This window comes from Rhamphochromis longiceps, linkage group LG15 (assembly GCF_057381845.1).
Source record: "Rhamphochromis longiceps isolate RC_006_pf linkage group LG15, R_longiceps_female_GT1.1, whole genome shotgun sequence".
NCBI classification, from domain to species: domain Eukaryota; kingdom Metazoa; phylum Chordata; class Actinopteri; order Cichliformes; family Cichlidae; genus Rhamphochromis; species Rhamphochromis longiceps.
Genome location: NC_140571.1, coordinates 20,930,967 through 20,950,559, shown reverse-complemented (window position 1 = coordinate 20,950,559; position 19,593 = coordinate 20,930,967). Strand labels below are relative to the sequence as shown.

General features: G+C 37.9%; 1 protein-coding gene across 9 annotated transcripts in view; it reads right to left on the bottom strand.

The window, feature by feature from the left end:
- Positions 1-19,593, bottom strand: part of ncoa1 (nuclear receptor coactivator 1) — a 101,534-nt gene that overhangs the window by 38,598 nt on the left and 43,343 nt on the right. For 2 of the 9 annotated variants that reach the window (XM_085382912.1, XM_085382913.1), the window contains exons 1-5: positions 18,038-18,834; positions 11,704-11,809; positions 1,565-1,731; positions 361-467; positions 66-243 (exon numbers count right to left, since the gene is read on the bottom strand). In XM_085382912.1, coding sequence (XP_085239038.1) covers positions 66-243; positions 361-467; positions 1,565-1,731; positions 11,704-11,809; positions 18,038-18,077 — 598 coding nt within the window. In that variant the 5' untranslated portion in view covers positions 18,078-18,834. Of the gene's footprint in view, positions 1-65; positions 244-360; positions 468-1,564; positions 1,732-11,703; positions 11,810-17,898; positions 18,838-19,593 lie in introns of those variants that run through there. The other 7 variants (XM_085382917.1, XM_085382916.1, XM_085382921.1 and 4 more) reach the window with 6 other exon arrangements.

The following is a 19,593-nucleotide window of genomic DNA, read 5'->3' as shown; positions in this document are numbered from 1 at the left end:
AAAAACATTGCAGTCGCTGGCTGCAAACGCAGTCGCTGCATTTAAAATCGATTCTGCTCACTCACCGAGGCTTTTAGGCAGCAGATTACGAACAAACTCGTTGTGGTCTCCCACGTGGAGGATGCTGTAGACGCTGGAGGCCATGAGCTCCTCCTGGGTGTATCCAAGGTAACTCGTCACGTTCTCAGAAACAAAGACGATGCGCCCCTCCCGGTTGACAACGAAGAAAAACCCATCAAGCGCCTTAACGGGAAGAACAGAGAGAGGGAAAACTAAATCTGATTTTCTGAACGTGTGTATTAGTTAGGAGTAAACAACATGTTAGGCACACAAACCAGGATTTCCTATGTATTGTTTTACCTCTAGCAGCATGGGCCCCAACGCCTCTTTCTCCACCAGTCCCTGGCTACTGGAGGAGATGTCGCACTTCTGCACCTCATCATCTGGAGAAAGGAGGGCTGCTTTTTCTGCCCGGGGGGAGAGAACAACAGAGACATTAAATATTTTGCAATACAGTTGTTGTTGTTTTTTTAAGTATAAAGCCTATTTTTAAAAACTAGTGCTGTCAGTGTTAATTTCGTTTAAATTATTAAGGCCATAACGTCATAATGAGTGATTCTGCACGGCGTCAACATGTTAACACGTTGACGCCGTGCAGAACCACGCACGGGGCGATCCGCGGTAACTCGCTAACGGAGATTTGCCACGGTAATGCGGTCATTTTAACGAGATTAAATGACGAGATGACAGCACTATTAAAAACACGTACACAACGTTTGCTATGCTATGAAAAAAGGGGTTTTAATGCCAACAGAGATATTTGGTGCCTACCAAAAAGCCCATTTTGAGTCTCAGCGATATTCATAGCACAATAAACACTGAGGTAAATATCACAGTTTTACCGTGTTATTCTAACAAGTGTAGCACATGTTCATGGATGGAATGAAAAAGGTTGTTTTGTACGGCTACAATTTATTATCATACAGTTACTGTTTTGAAATAAAGAGCACTCTACATGTGTGTGGCTGCACAGAGCAGACAGACTACTGGAAACCAAAGAAAAAAAAAATCATATTATTTGAAAAAAGTTAGCTTTAGACCACCAGAGTGGTTACATTTTCTAAACTCCTTTGACAAGCTTTCAAATCCCTGTTTGAGGGTAAAAGCTTGGTTTTACAGTTAAAGTTACAAAACCGGTTCAGGTCAGGGAGAAGGTGAAAGTTTATCAGATATTTTGTGATGGTTAAACTTAAGTCTTAGGAATGCACCGATGTCAATGAGTGGCCTCACAAAGACAGCCAAGGCTTTCCTCCCCACATCTGTCGAGCTAGGATAAGAATGTATGCTTTAACTGAAAACTTGAGGTGACAACTCTTACAGATGTGGAGGTTTATTTTTTGCATACTCTGGTTTACTCCTGCAAACCTTGTTTAAACATTTACATAAAATGTTTTATGATTTTTTGGTTTACATTATAGTTACACAGAAAATTATAAAGAAAATTAAAGAGCATAATATTTGACAGAAATTGTGGAGACACTGTACAGAAAACGTTTTTCCTCACCCTGCTCACGCCGTTTGATCTGCTGGATTTGGTCCACAGTGCTCTTGAGGATGTGGCACTTTTCGGGCTTAACGCTGAGACTGGCAATGTCGCCCATGTTGGATGACAACAGCTCCGCCAGCTCCTCGATGTAGCGGCACTCCAGCTCCCGTCTCCGCTTCTCCGCACTGCAGAAACAGACCCGACAAAGACTCAAAGCGAAGTTCACATTAAAACAGCTGTTTTTAAATCAGTACTACTTTTCTGGGAGATTTTTTTGGTACTTATCTGGTTTTAAAAACATCAGAAAACTGATTCTCTAGCACTAATGAAACTATATTTGTTTTGATTTTGACATTTTTAACCATGAAAGCCGTGACATTTACTTTAAAGTGAGAAAGAAAAGCAGCAAAACCTGACATGTTAAAAATTAATCAATTCACTGTTTCTGCTCGGCAAAAGTTACATTTAAATTACACTGTACTTGAAGTACATTGTCCTAAACTAATCAATATGGCCAAGTATATAAGGAAAACTTTAGAACACTTTAGTAATAAGGCATTACTATATCACCATGTTTAGTAATGTAATCAATAAGGATGAACTTTGTGTCAGCCATAGTATTACTAGCCTAACTTTCTGTTGATGTCAGTGGTCAACATTTACCTCGTTGTGAATATAAAAGTTTAAAGATGTCATGAAGAGCTTTAAAAAACTTTAAGAAGATGTGATTGTTGTTGTTGTTGTTGTTGTTGTTGTTATTATTATTATTATTATTATCATCATCATCGCTTTTTAAAATGCAGACTTTTTTTTAAATGTGTACATGGCAGCAAAAAGTATTGGCAATTTTTTTTTTAAAGATTATGACAAGAGAAGAAAAAAAAATCAATTACTGATGGATTAATGGATACATATGAGAACACACAGGTTCTTTAAACAAAATCACCCATGATGTACAAGCAACTATCAGCACCCCTCCAGGAGCAGAAGCAGAAGAGAAAACTATAATTGTCCCTGTAGGCTAAATATGCAGTTATTACACAATAATGAGTGACTCGAACCCTTGGTTGTGACTGACAGCAATAGAGACAAAGAAACAAACAGAAAGCTGGTTGGACCCAACACAATGTGCTCAGACACATTACACAGGAGATCCAGCAGAGTAACGTAGATTGCAATGAAAGAGAAACACATGATCTTTAACGGAGCACAAATTAGACTGTTGGAAGGCTGGTGATATATTTAAAGCACAAATCACATTTTATTGATAGCAGCATTATTGAATAAATAAAGTAGACTAAGTTTTGTTTATTTTTTGTTTGTGATAAAGTTGTATGAAAGAGTTAAAGCATCTCGTACCTCTGCTTTATTGCTGTTGATGCCAAAGAAACATACATCAATACATACATCTACATTCAATGCTGGCATTTACAACTTTTAAGGTGATTTTAGACCTTGTGATTATTATATTTTTAATGTTTTTCCTCCCTCAGTTAAAAAAAATGCTGTTGCTATTTAAGCCCTTGTAAATACGACATTTGACATTTTTGTAATTTTCAATTAATGCAGATTAAAATAAAATTAGCTTAAATCGAATCTGAATCATGCTTTCAGCTCTGACCTTTGGTTTCAGTGTTAATATATTTGTAATCCATTTTACCATGGTGTTGCTTTTTTGCAATCAAACTGATTTATTTATACTTTTTAACACTGCTTACTTATAAAAAAAAGATTGTTTTTTTAAAAACAAAACAAAAAAAACAAAACAACAGCCAGTTAAATTTAAGTAAATGGTTATGGATTAAACTGTGAAAATAAATTCATGATCCTCTTTTTTCCTGCATTGGCTTTTTATCCACCTGTGGCATTTTTCTATAATATTGAAATTGGACAAAAATCAAAAGAAAAAAAATAAATTAAGATTCTTCTCTTTTAACCTTTTGCGCAGCCTGGTGTTTAAATTTATTCTTGAGTTCCAGTGATTTCATTTCTAACGGACGAGAAACAGCAAGGTATGTGGCAGCAAGAAGAGCGTATATGTGACCGTGCGTATGTGAAACGACAACAGCAAAAGTAGGTCAGTGCATTGGCCAGCCAGAAAACACAGGCGTGGTGACCGAGGGAAGGGTGAGGAGGGGGAGGACGCTGCTGTGTGAAATGAGCGGGTAAGTGGATGAGTGTAGCTGCTGGAGAAATGCTAGCTGGGCTGTTACATCACCTATCGGCCTTATAGATTTACACATACAGTACATGGAGAACTTTCACTCCTACACGCCCCACTTAAACTTATACTGACCTAAAGTCAAATCTATACTTTAAACTTTATCTCAGGTTTCTAATGACTTCTATTTAATTAGGACTTTTTGTTCAAATTTACTTTGTTTGGAGTAGCAAAAATGTTTGGTATATAACTTGGTATCTTGGTATATACATATACAAATATACATGTATATTGTTTTTTACATTTATATCTTTATAGTGATTTGTTTTTCCTTCGGGAGTATATAGACATAAATCACTTTAATATCACTAACAAATAAATAATAATTGTGATAAATAAATTAAAACAACAAAATATTTGGCACAGGGAAGTCAGCACTTGACAGGCTGTCTGTGGGATGTTATTTCACTTTTTGTTGCCGATGTTTAATCACTGACACCGCAATCACACTAGAGACCGGTTGGTGATCCCCTGGCAACCTCCAGTTGTTAGTGACAAATGTGGGTTCCTTAACCACTTGGATGTTACTAGGTGAAACTGGTCACAAACATAGCGCTGCACCGAAAACCTTCTTGTGCTCGCTTTGGTTGCTAGCAGATTGCTCCAGTTACTGGAGTTTGGTGGACCACACCAAGTTGTCTGCAATACGAATTTCACTGATTACCACGAATTAGAGATGGACCGATCCGATATTACGCATCGGTCCAATACTGACCTAAATTACTGGATCGGATATCGAAGAGAAATAAAAAATGTAATCAGATCCATTAAATATCACAAAATCATTTAACAAAACTTGCGACATGGCGTAACTCAGCTCATAACCAATTCACTGTTTCTGCTCGGCAAAAGTTACATTTAAATTACACTGTACTTGAAGTACATTGTCCTAAACTAATCAATATGGCCAAGTATATAAGGAAAACTTTAGAACACTTTAGTAATAAGGCATTACTATATCACCATGTTTAGTAATGTAATCAATAAGGATGAACTTTGTGTCAGCCATAGTATTACTAGCCTAACTTTCTGTTGATGTCAGTGGTCAACATTTACCTCGTTGTGAATATAAAAGTTTAAAGATGTCATGAAGAGCTTTAAAAAACTTTAAGAAGATGTGATTATTGTTGTTGTTGTTGTTGTTGTTGTTGTTGTTATTATTATTATTATTATCATCATCATCATCGCTTTTTAAAATGCAGACTTTTTTTTAAATGTGTACATGGCAGCAAAAAGTATTGGCAATTTTTTTTTTAAAGATTATGACAAGAGAAGAAGAAAAAAATCAATTACTGATGGATTAATGGATACATATGAGAACACACAGGTTCTTTAAACAAAATCACCCATGATGTACAAGCAACTATCAGCACCCCTCCAGGAGCAGAAGCAGAAGAGAAAACTATAATTGTCCCTGTAGGCTAAATATGCAGTTATTACACAATAATGAGTGACTCGAACCGTTGGTTGTGACTGACAGCAATAGAGACAAAGAAACAAACAGAAAGCTGGTTGGACCCAACACAATGTGCTCAGACACATTACACAGGAGATCCAGCAGAGTAACGTAGATTGCAATGAAAGAGAAACACATGATCTTTAACGGAGCACAAATTAGACTGTTGGAAGGCTGGTGATATATTTAAAGCACAAATCACATTTTATTGATAGCAGCATTATTGAATAAATAAAGTAGACTAAGTTTTGTTTATTTTTTGTTTGTGATAAAGTTGTATGAAAGAGTTAGGATAGAAAGTGTTACACAAGTTATTTGAATGTTGCTATTTAAACTATTTTGTACATTTTGTAAAGCATCTTGTACCTCTGCTTTATTGCTGTTGATGCCAAAGAAACATACATCAATACATACATCTACATTCAATGCTGGCATTTACAACTTTTAAGGTGATTTTAGACCTTGTGATTATTATATTTTTAATGTTTTTCCTCCCTCAGTTAAAAAAAATGCTGTTGCTATTTAAGCCCTTGTAAATACGACATTTGACATTTTTGTAATTTTCAATTAATGCAGATTAAAATAAAATTAGCTTAAATCGAATCTGAATCATGCTTTCAGCTCTGACCTTTGGTTTCAGTGTTAATATATTTGTAATCCATTTTACCATGGTGTTGCTTTTTTGCAATCAAATTGATTTATTTATACTTTTTAACACTGCTTACTTATAAAAAAAAGATTGTTTTTTTAGAAACAAAACAAAAAAAACAAAACAACAGCCAGTTAAATTTAAGTAAATGGTTATAGATTAAACTGTGAAAATAAATTCATGATCCTCTTTTTTCCTGCATTGGCTTTTTATCCACCTGTGGCATTTTTCTATAATATTGAAATTGGACAAAAATCAAAAGAAAAAAAATAAATTAAGATTCTTCTCTTTTAACCTTTTGCGCAGCCTGGTGTTTAAATTTATTCTTGAGTTCCAGTGATTTCATTTCTAACGGACGAGAAACAGCAAGGTATGTGGCAGCAAGAAGAGCGTATATGTGACCGTGCGTATGTGAAACGACAACAGCAAAAGTAGGTCAGTGCATTGGCCAGCCAGAAAACACAGGCGTGGTGACCGAGGGAAGGGTGAGGAGGGGGAGGACGCTGCTGTGTGAAATGAGCGGGTAAGTGGATGAGTGTAGCTGCTGGAGAAATGCTAGCTGGGCTGTTACATCACCTATCGGCCTTATAGATTTACACATACAGTACATGGAGAACTTTCACTCCTACACGCCCCACTTAAACTTATACTGACCTAAAGTCAAATCTATACTTTAAACTTTATCTCAGGTTTCTAATTACTTCTATTTAATTAGGACTTTTTGTTCAAATTTACTTTGTTTGGAGTAGCAAAAATGTTTGGTATATAACTTGGTATCTTGGTATATACATATACAAATATACATGTATATTGTTTTTTACATTTATATCTTTATAGTGATTTGTTTTTCCTTCGGGAGTATATAGACATAAATCACTTTAATATCACTAACAAATAAATAATAATTGTGATAAATAAATTAAAACAACAAAATATTTGGCACAGGGAAGTCAGCACTTGACAGGCTGTCTGTGGGATGTTATTTCACTTTTTGTTGCCGATGTTTAATCACTGACACCGCAATCACACTAGAGACCGGTTGGTGATCCCCTGGCAACCTCCAGTTGTTAGTGACAAATGTGGGTTCCTTAACCACTTGGATGATACTAGGTGAAACTGGTCACAAACATAGCGCTGCACCGAAAACCTTCTTGTGCTCGCTTTGGTTGCTAGCAGATTGCTCCAGTTACTGGAGTTTGGTGGACCACACCAAGTTGTCTGCAATACGAATTTCACTGATTACCACGAATTAGAGATGGACCGATCCGATATTACGCATCGGTCCAATACTGACCTAAATTACTGGATCGGATATCGAAGAGAAATAAAAAATGTAATCCGATCCATTAAATATCATAAAATCATTTAACAAAACTTGCGACATGGCGTAACTCAGCTCATAACCTTAGCACGTCGGAGCAGCATGCGTCACGTGATAGAGCGGCTGTGGCGTGCGAGACCTGTCGGTGGTCTGGTTGAGCAGTTGGAGCCTCGCTACGAAACCGGCATTTCATCTCCGAGAAAGGTATCCCAGAGAAGTAAAGCAAGTGTGTAAGTTCATCTCTGAATGTTTGTAAAGCATTCCCACGTCAAGCTTAACAACCAATACATGCAGTGACTGCCTCTTCTTCTCTCCCCCTCACTCTCCTGCTGCTACTTCAATCATGAAACTGGTCAATGATCAGCTGATCGGCTTTTCTGTCACAACTCCCGTCTCTCTTGTTTGTTTATCGCCCACTTTGCACCAGAAATAGGAAACCAGCAGATAAACAACAGCAGCATGTTTAAGCTTGATAAGCTGTTGTTAGAATTTATTACTTTCTACACCAGGATCCTTTTCTATGTAGCTGACAGCTGGTAACTGTGCAGGGGCGGATCTGGCAAAGTTTTGCTAGGGGGGCCAGGTAGGGCATTAATAGGGAAAGGGGGGCACAAAGAAATACTTTTCTTTCTAATTGTCATGTCTAGCTTTTAATAAATAATTATCTGAATCTTACAACCAAAGTTTTCATCTGATGTAAAATGTATAGAAATCTATTATTGTATAAAGGAACTATTAACTCTAATATGTACCCTGGTAAGCTACAGCACTTTTTCCTTTGGTAACCATCTGTGCAGTCTGTAATTCTGTTGAAGAAAGATGTTGAATGTATTTAAATATGTAGAAAAATAATTGATTTCTGTGCATTTGTTTTACACGTGCATTAAATTAAAGTAGATTGCGCCGATTAAGCATTATCAGGCGGAGGGTGGGGGGTGGTTTCCTTTTGCTTTTGCTGGGAGTTTGCAACCCTATTAGTAAGGTTGTTTAATATTTCTGCTAAGTACTGTTTAGAATACCAGAATAGGTTGGATGGTGTAGGTTTAAGTAAATTAGATTGATCAGTATTGCTGAACTATGAAATATTTTGGGTGTAGTGTATTTTTTGCATACAGGAATAACAGAATAGCTTTAGTGTTTGTTTTTTTAAAACTTGAGTATGAACTCATACAAAATGCAGCAAGATATTTAAAAAACAAACAGTTTTGTTGATTATAAAATGAACTATATCGGATTCGTATCGGTATCGGCAGATATCCAAATTTATGATATCGTATTGGACATAAAAAAGTGGTATCGTGCCATCTCTACCACGAATCTCCAGTAACCACTTGGTTGGGGAATAGACATTCATCCCTAGCAAACTGCCTCCAAAAACTAAGCAACCTCAAAGTTAGTTCATGAAATCCTCATGCTTCATGCTCTTGAACACAAATTTCACCAAACTATTGGTATGTCCCGTAACATGATTTTCCATCACATGTACCAATTTGGTGTTAATTTCACAAAATTAATATGTTATACTTTTAAAAAGCAAGAAACCTCCAACCTCCACATTAAAAGTTAGAGAGACTGATTGTGAAGCAAATCGTTTTGTTGCTGACATCATATTTTCAGCCATGATTTATATTATTTTTAATATCTTACTAATTAAAAATACTTTACTTGGTTACAGTTACACATTAAAAATAGCTTTGCATTAGTAAAGGTTGGTCGGGTTATAATACAACAGTTAGTAATGTCTAAAAACTATTTCCTGACTATAGTCACGTATCCTCACTGATGAGTCTGGACAACATATGTGCTGCAGACACAAAAATACACTTTCTTTTAAAGCACACTACAAAAAAAACACATAACATTTTATGTCCACGAATATAAACAAAGCGAGGCAGAATAAAACACTATTTTGCCTTGAGTAAAACGTTATATTTCTCCCATCTGGAGTTGCCTAATCCCACAGTGACAGCCCAGCTGACCAAAAATGAGCAAAAACAAGTCATCAGTAAGCATGCTCGCCATGTACAACCAAGGCAATGATTGCGTTACCTTATGTGGATAATCTATGATTTTTATAAGAATTCGGCAATCTGAGAATTAAATATGTCCATTATATTTATTTTAGGGGTGGGACTCGATTAAAAAAATTAATCTAATTAATTAGAGGCTTTATAATTAATTAATCTTGATTAATTGCACAAGAAATTTTTTTTTTAATTTTAAAAGGTTTTAGTGGGGGACAGAACAAATAATAGACATGGACATGAATATTGCAAACTCAAGCTCTTTTGATTTATAGGGGGAAAAACTGCATTTAAATGCAAAACAGAGAAACAAAAATAATATCCCTGGCCAAATTGGGCAGACTTAGAAATAAAGTGCTATTTTAAGTACTTTTAGTACCTTTTTAAAATGGTATTGTCTTTAAATAATAATAGAAATTTCAAAATAAAGTGCAGTTTTTCTTCTAAAAAAATTAGGCAGAAACATAAAAGGCTATTTGAACAGCTTCACCTTTAAAATCTGAATAATCTTAGCCAACATTATTTTGTACATTAGGCTAAAACGGTGTGATCATCAAACATTTTAGTGCAAAAATAAACCTATTGGACTCACAATAACTCCATTCTTACTTACAGTCCGTCTTTCAGCCAGTTACTTAGACAAACTAGCCTGTTCACATTTTCAGAGCTCAAGGCAGCTCTCTTTTTTGTTACTATGTGACCTGCAAGTCTGCAACAGTCTCTCACATGAGACAGAAGTGGCCGAACTAATCAAATACTTGCAGGCCAGGACAGACAGCTGTGGGTCGGCCCCTGCTCGACTGGACCACTACTGCAGCGGGCAGTCTGCCTCCCTGATGGTGGATTCTGCTCTGTAAAAACTCAGGGCCCTGTTACACAGGGTTTCCTCATCTAAATCTGTAGCACATTTTCTAAACCCCTATCTTCTACCACTGCTAGTGGTCTACAGTCCAGAGCAATCCATTTTGCGAGACAATCTGTAAGTTTGTCCGACGCTGACTTAGTAATTTTGGTCCTGAAGCCAGTCATTTCATCAAGTTTGGATTGCCAAACTGGGACTGCTAGCACTAACAGCTCCTAGTTTCTGTGCTCGCTGCAACATGTTTTGCATTTAGATGGTACTGTAAGGTTGAAGTGCTGCGGTGGTATGCAAACTCCTTTTTGCACAGTTTGCACAAAACCACGCTTTTATCAAGACTTCTGCTAGGTAGTCTTTTAAAATGTAATTTAAATTAAATGAGTCCTAACTGTCGCTACCCGATCGGTACCCCGCATGCGCGAAAGGTGTCTACTTCCGGTCGTAGCATTTTACGATAGTTATGGGTCAGAGTATCTGTTAAGATGTTAAGAATAATAAGTATATCTTAAAATGTTTGCAATAATGAAGCATTTCAGTACAATGTAGACAAAAACGAAAAATAAAAAGATAGTTACGGATCAGGACTCCCCGATCCTTACTGCGCATGTGTAAAGTCGGACCGTACAAATCGGGTCTACCCGATCTGTACCGCGCATGTGCAGATGTTTTCTTCTTCTTCTGTTCGTTTAATGGCAGTTTACTCCCCAGTGTACGAGGATACCGCCACCTGCTGACCGAGCGAATGAACCCTATTATAAACTGAATTAGCGTGATTTCAAATGCGTGTTAAATTTGATTTAGCGATAGTCGAGTGTGTTTATGCTTGTCTGTGAGGAGAGGATTGTTGGAATAGTGATGATGACGTCCGCTATCACTGTCAATTGTCAGTAAACACTTAATCTGGCTGATGAATCTTCACGTGACACATTGCTAACTCAATATTATTAAGTCTGTAATTAGGCGCCATTCTTCTTATTTTACGGCGCTGTTGTTCAATCGGCGGACGCTCTCTGTGGAGGAACTTAGCATGAATTTGTTTGTATACGGATTATCCATTGTTTAAATGTCCCGGTAGTCGAAAAGGAGGCAGAGCTGTTGAGAAATGCTAGGAGCTAACTGGGCGCTAACCGTGTCATTCAAATATATTGAATGTCGCAATGTTGGCAAAGAGAGGAAGTGATGTAAGATTTGCGCATGCGGGGTACCGATCGGGTTTCCGGTACGGATCGGGTACACACTTTCTTCTGATTCTTCCATTTTTGTAGCTGTGTGCATCAGTGTAATCGGTATGCCAGGAAGTCATGCATTGACAAAAGTTCCCCTTTGCTTGGAATTCAAAGTGCGATTAAATGCATTAATGTTTTTATAATGCATTATTTTTTTCAAATTTAATGGTTTAACACATTTTAATGCAAACATCATTTGTTTACATGTATTTTACAACATAATTTCACGAGCTTAGACGTTTATAAGCTTACTGATAAAAAAGCTAGGTTGATATGGTTGATAATTGTTTTTATTACTCATCTTTTGGCTGATCATGAACCAATAAAGATTCACAGTATCTCCGGCTCTATCCGTGTAATGTTTGTCAGTGTTGTAAAAAAAGGCATGCAGCCGGTCTTACCTTTGCCCTGACGTGTCGCATGGCGAGCCCTTCCTCTTGCGTAACTCTGGCGTGGCAGGGTCCAGAGGGCTTTCCCCTACTGCACTCATTTTCAGCTTTAACTGACCTGCGGGGGTGGGAAACACATGGTAAAAAGAAGTGTCAGGAACAAAATGAGAGCAGCCATTAATGTAAGTCCCACAGCTTCCCCACCCCTAGATCCATTCCTACAAACCAGTGCAGATAAAAGAGCACAGGAAAGCCACAGATTTTGTCAAGACTTTGGACAACTATTTCTTTAAATTCCTACTGTCAGGCAGAGCTAACCACACATGCACAAAATCCAAGGCCACACTGAATCTCCTCGGTCAGACAAGACCGACTCTGCTGTTTTGTTTTTCCTTGTAAAACAAATTCCCAATTAAAACAAAAGTCAATAACACTATCAAACACTACTGTAATAATCCAAATAATCATATGGCGCTATGATTGTGTGCATTTCTGTCAACACCATCATCAATCAACATGATCACCAATTTAACTACACAAGTTTACCCCTTTTACACAGGTGCATCTTCTTTAATATTTGTCCTGACCAGTCCTTTTTAAAAATCACCTTCACCTGCAGTTTTCTACCAACCTCTGAATATAGTTCAAGAAGAGTATTTTGTGCTGAGAACATTTTAATTCACTATTAATGCTGAGTGGCTAATATTAGGCTAACCTACATGTTTCAACTGATAAGCCATGTATGAGGTTGACAAATGAGTTACATGTCACTCTCATCCTTTAGTCTTCCAAATGATCCGGACACCTTGCCCTACATATGTAGTCTTGAATTATTATTTACAACAGTGTGGACCAACCAGTAAACAATAATGAGAGTCTATGACTGACTGAGAGTTGTTCCAGGTGACAAATTTAGCAACAATTATTCAGATTTGTGAGCAATCAAACTAATTTAAATACTGCTGAAATGTGTAGCACGTTGAGTCGTACATCTTCTTTGCATGTTAAAGTCATTGAGCTGAAAGTGGCTGCAGATCAGCCACTTTCATCACTGGAGTTTTTACAGCCAATGTACAGCCACTCATTTCTCACAATACGTTCTGCAGTTTCAATAAGTTTCCCACTGGCACTATAAGCTCTCAGAAACAAGTTAACTAGTGTTGAATATCAATTAAATATTAAACATTTCATCATCTAGTGGACGTCCAAGCAACATCTGGCTTTTCCCATTCATAGTATCTCACAAGTACTACAAGAAATACACTGTAATATGCAAATGCAATTGATATGAGCATTTTTGTACAGAGATTGCTGACTGCTTACAAACAACGGAAATCTTTTCAATTTCTGTAGCCTGTATTCACAGGACAGTTCAGAGTAGACAGGAAAGCGGGAAGAGGATGTGTAGAGTGACCAGGTAAGCTACAGCGGCGCCTCGGGATTTCTAAAAGGAAGGTGAGACATAAACATGAATAAAAGCCTTTCAACTACTTGTGGGAAATTTATTTTTCTTTAAAATTTACATTCATGCGTTGTGACTGAAAGAAAAATCTGTACACATACACACAACCTCTTTAGCCCACTGAAAAACAGGCTGCCATTGTCACAAGTATTGGGTGCCGCTGCAAGTCCATGCTGCTCACGGGATGCTAATCCTTCCTGACTAGCACTGTTTACATTTCACCTCAAATCACCCCGCTCTGCTTCCGCCATCCTTGTAGTGCTAACCCACTGCACTTAAAAAACATCCATCCACAACAGTGAGAAATGAGATCACTGCAGCACATTAGCACCCAATAAAAACACAATGCAGCCCAGTTTCAGAGTCAGAGATTAGTATGTATTTAATATAAGAGCCTGAGCTGCAAGTATGATATATAATTTATTCTTGTTTATGTTACAAATGTGTTAATTCTGGCTATATTTTAAGGAAAAAACATTTATAACACACATCAGGTGATATTAATGGCTCGACTGGAATCTAGGAATAAAAATAAGAGTTAAAAAAGACATTTTTACGTAGCCAACATCTTTTTTTGCCTACCAAATATCTAAAAAAAAAATGTTAATGCTTTAGTCAACTCTTAACTTGGTATATGTTCATAAAAGAGGCCAGAGGCTCTAATTTCATTTGTCAGATAAAATAGTAATAATATTTAGTTTGATATCAACGTGCCTCCAAAGGCACCAAATATTGACTAATTTTAAATGTATGTTTTTTTTAATTTATTTATCTTTTGTAACTTAACCTTGAAAATTTACGTTTGCACTTACAGACTTGATGGACTGTTTCACCTGTAATGTTAAGTGTAAGAGAAAGAGGATCCATCTTTTCAGAGTGACCTTCCCATCATAACGCTCATCATTTATGATGGTTAACAAGCTCAGGTAAAGCCGGTACATTTCTGGGAACGCATCTACAAATTTACAGTTCACTGTCAGAAAGAGAACACCAGGTGCAGTGATTATGTCTGATAATGTACAAAAGCAAGCAACACCAAATGCATCTGCCGAACGCCCTGTACTCACTCGCTTTATAGATAGCTTTAATTTATCAGTCTACAACAAGAGGACGCTTTATGCTTTCTGTTTTGTACCATGAAAACAACCACTTATACTTTTTCTCAGAATGATTCAAAAGGAATTTGTGAAGCCCATCGGCTAGGCACAACCAGATTTTTACATCTCAGGGCACATGGCCTGAGATGTAAAAATCTGCATGCCTGAGTATATCGGTCAGTTATTTTTAACCAATTTTGTATTTATTTTTAGTTCATCTGTCAGAGAACAGCGTCATTTCAGTCCTAGTTTGAACGTTTAATTGCTGCTAACCAGCAAGCAAAAGAAATTGCAGTCACAAGTCTGTGCCAACTGGTTGGTTCAGCTCTTTATCTCATTCAGGTGCTCCACTGAGACTAAGGGCAGGTATTGCACTTATATACATTTAAGTCACTTACAATGTGTACACAGTTCCAGCAATCTAATAATGGCCAAACCAGTGGGCACCAGTGTGGAACGACAGGCCTGAAGCGTTGCAGAGATGGATGGGCATCCGACCAGGGCAACACTGCTTTATTCTCTTTGTTTGAGGCTACAAGCTGCCTTTGTTCCCTTAGTTTCAGACTAAAGCACCAGTAAGGTTAACGTTAATCCTCAAGATTAACCTGTTTGTAAGTATTTGGCTGGGCACAGCCTATGAAGGGGGCTTTTCAACCGACACAAACACGTCTAAAAACCTAACAGCGTAGCTTGACGTGAATGATGCCATGCACATGTCAAACCCTGGTTGAAAAGTGGTCCTGAACACAAAAGGAAGTGATACCAGAAGCATATTTGAGAATGCTTCAAATGTAAGAAGGCCACTGCAGTGTAAAGTCACTAAGCTTATTTTGTGCACCACCCCTGTACTCCCTCTTGCATACATTACTGTACTTGGAAAGAGGTGATGCTGGTGGGATATTAAGTTATAAGTAACTGGTAAAAAAAAACATTAAATGCTAATGTCTATCGTTCCCAAACTATGTGTCAAACAGTAACACATGAGTCGATTCTCCATTACAGTCTTGGTGTGCTTTTAGGGCTCGTTTCTGACTGCGTCTTCTCAGCCAAAAGAGCTGACGCGGTGAAGCAACAAGAGCATCTTCGATAGAGAGCTAGTTATTTCAAGTGACTCACATGCCCCTTCAGTCCGATTCTGGGTTCTGCTGATCAACGGAAACAAAAGTAAGGGGTCTGAGTGTAACATTTACTGATAATAAAGCTTGAGGATCAAAATTTAGTAAGACCCCTAGCATTAGGAGACCCCTGTGAGAAAATAACAAAGGAGGAAGGGGCTGGGAAATGGTCTTCAAACAGAGGAAAAACGTGGGACACCAACATGGTACTGTAATAACTAAACAAGCTGAACAGGACATGTATCCTCAGATGAGGCCATGGCCATTTCAAATGTTCTGAGGTTCAGCAACCATTTTTAAAGGTTTAAAAAAATAAAATAAAATCCCCCTGTTGTGATGATGTAAGTGCTCTATCTAGGGAAAAATATCAATATCCAGTTTTTAGCAATTTACACCCAGTGGATTTTCACACTTCACTCACCAACACGCTTATATAAACAAACAAAAGAATCCATCGACTACCATCCATGCGAAATATTGCAAATATTCGTTACTAAGCATGACTACAAAGGATTTAAAACAAACGAAAGACATTCAGCACAAAGTTTTCATTCTTAGCACCCACATGGCTGTCTTTAAGCAAGGTTTCTGCAGCAGTTTGTCTGTGGACAACCAGTCAAGGCAGATAAAACCGCTTTGTTTGTGCTCGGGTAAATCTCACATCAGAGCGCTTTAGACAGTTGTCTATGTTCTGCGTATTTGCTGTATGAGGAGAGGATGTGACACTCAAGCAACACAGTGTAAGAATTGTTATTTTCTGCGAGGAAAAAAAAAGCTTTTACAGCAAAGATGGCAAACTTTTAAGCGTAAAAAAATAAATAAAATATGACTGTTTATATCTGCCTTAATAAGTGCCTGGAGACGTTTCAGGATCCTGGTGAAACTTGACCCTAAAAGACGAGAGGCTTCTTTGTCCCTGGCTGCCCGATTACCATCTCAAATGCAGACTGGAGCATCTACCAGTGATCTGAATGCAAGTGTAGACTGTATATAAAAGATGGATATGGTCACCCAGGCTTTGGAGTTCACATTGTGAAGTTTTAAGAGTGTTTTGGCCCTGGTTGCATAGGCTTTTTGGAGCCAGAAGTTACAGTACTTGGATGAAATGAGGGAGTTTTAAGCTATGAGCAAGTGCTGCACCCATAGATGTTACAACAGCTACACCCCAGCATAGGTACCTCCTAATTAGTGTTAAGAATTAGAATTTACTCCAAAAATCTCCAGCACAAGCACAGTGGGGCCATAAAATTCAATTACTACAATTAACAAATATGACCCCCAAGCAGACACCAATCAGCTACAGCTGCCTGTGCCAGAACAGTGCCAACTACCCCCAAGTACTATTATAAAACAACTCATACTTTTGTATTAAGAAGGGCTAAGCTATTTACTGAGGCCAAAACTGTTTCTGTTTATTTTAAATGTTTATTTTTAATTTTCTGTAGCTTTATAATGCTGTAAAATGGCATAATTGAACATGGCTCATTTTTGGAACCAGACTCCAGTGGCCACTAGTGGAACTGCAGTTTTGGTCTTCATATGAGAGTTTTGGGGGAATCTTTAAATTGGAGCTACAAACAACATCCCGTACTACACTCCGACCCTCTAAGCCGCATGAGAGTCTGCATACTACAACAAATACTGTGAGAAGTGACACATGATATACTTCAAAACCACACTTTGACTAATACCTTAATCCATCCAAGCCTTAATCCATCCCTTTAAATAAAATTCAAAGTTCAAACAAAAACTCCACAATTATGATACTCGCTACCTGAACCACCTTCAGTCTCAGTTTCAAAACTGTCACAACACTCCGTGCTTCTACTGCATACACCATTATCCAATCACTGAAATGAAATGACAAAAAGTTAAGTGCACTTTTTCATATATTCTGATACGCTTAAGTGAAAAGTTAGGCACCCTAGTGCCAGCTGGTGTGAAAAAGTTAGTTTGGAGTCCAGCACCCAGCCCTACATTTACAGGCAGTCACACTATGAAAGCTACCACAGTTCAAGTTAGTGGTTAAATATGAATCCTCTCGCTAATGTGGCCCTACGATGAAACGGTCAGGTCCGTGATGAGAAGTTCAAGTGCTCTCCTTTAACCTCCCATTTTCTCCACTCCACATACATTTATACAATTATGGAATTTGTGCAGCAGGATTCACATATTGTTGTCTTCTCTCCTTTTTCTAAAAAAAAAAAAACAAAAAACAAAAAACTAAACACAGCAGATTAAACAGAGGATTTATCTAAGCACTAAGCAGCACATTAAACAGTCTGCTATATTACTACCCTTAACTGTCCCTTTTGAATGAGTATAACTCACAGCGGATGACAGCTTTCACAGTTTGCACTTCTTATAGCATCCAAGCTGTGCTGCATGTGACTGAAACAATCATAATTAGTTACAGCTGCAGCGCGAGCATATCCTCAAACACACTTTCACACATATCAGCCTCAAAGTAAACAGAAAGTAGGGACCAAACAAAAAATAACATTAAAAAAAAAGGGGAGAGAGGAAAACTCACACTCTAACCCACAAACCTGTAGACCAAGTCCTGCACCTTCTGACCTCACCTCCCTCTCCGTATGTGCTGTATGGTGAGAGCCTTCAGTCGCCAAAGAGAAAGAAGAAAAAGCAGCAGCAGCAATGCAACAGACTCAGACCTTTGAGAAACACAGTCCACTGCCTCCACGGGCTCCCCATTTCAGCCGTCTCAGTATCTTTAAGTTTGTCTCTTCTCCTTCAAAGATCCTTCAAAGCTTCCCTCTGCTTCCGCAGAGCTGCATGTACACACGTGCGCGCGCGAACACACATGCGCAGGCATGCATGTGCTCAGCAGCCGTAATGTATGGCTTGGAGAAGGGGGAGTAAGGAAGAGACCACCAGCTACAGAGTAGGGCTTGAAGAGTGTGGAAAACAAGGAGATAAGGAGGACCTAAATGACATTTAGCCTCAATACAGACCCATTATTTATCTTTCTAATGTAGACACAACCTTTCACCAGGTCCCATTTTATTATTTTGGCTCCTTCAAAGAACCTTTATCTTTTGGATAAAACAGCGACAAAAAAGAAAGAAAGAAAAAAGCACAGAAAAATTCCCTCAGATTCACATGTCAAGGTTTCCATCTTGAGCCTGATATTAATCGACCTGACCAGAGATTTGATCAGAATTAAATATGACTGGATCTTCAGTAATGCCATAAACAGATGTGAAAAGGTTATAGTAAAAGGCTAATAGCTTAATATCTTTAAATAATTATCTGTAAAATAAGCTCACGACACTGCTCATGCATGCAGCATGGCCACCCCTCTTTACTGCATCATGTTGGTACAACCCATGCTCAGTCACTGTTGCTGAGGCCCACCCTCTCAAATATAGGACATGACCAGAGAATGTATACAGCTTCAGCAAGGCATATAGAGCAGCCAGTGACTTATATGTTCTTTCATGTGTCAAGTGAAACATAGCAAATCAGGATGCAACGGTGCCGGTGAAAAATTGAGTGTGCAGGTTCACTACAGTCACGTAACCAGCAGATTCAACTGAGCAGCTGCTTCTCTGAAAAGGCTTCAAGCTGAGGAGATTTTTTATTTCCCCATGTGGTTTCCACATGAGGGCAGGCTTAGGATTTGGTTTCTCACAATTCAATTAACAAACAAACAAACAGATTCTCTCATTACTCTCATTACTTAATATTAGTTAAATAAAATAGAGTGGAGTCAAATATTGTGACAGAAGTAACTCAAGTTATTCTCAGTGGATTCGAAAAAAATAAACGTATTGAATACTCAAGGTGCTTTCCATGCTGCAGAGTTATATGGTAGGGAAAGTAATTGCAAAGCCAAATAAACTGGAGGTGCCATGCTCAAAAGCTTTTTGATCTGACCATGCAATCAAAAGAAGGACTGGCAAAAGATCAGATGATGGCTTATTTTAAGTAGATACATAAAGCAAAGGTGCCTTTGTTGTGCCACTGGAAAAAACAATATGAATTTCTCTGTTATTTCACTTCATTTAATTCACAGAAAAGAAACCTATGCAGGAAATTCCCTGGCTCAGTTTGTTTGTTTGTTAGCAAGATTACTGAAAAATGTATCTAAAGATTTGCATGAAATTATAGCAGAGGTGGGTGCTGGCACAAGTTAAATGTGATTAACATCTGAAGACAATCCTCAATCAGATCTGAATCCAGGAAGGATTTGCTACCATAGTGAGAT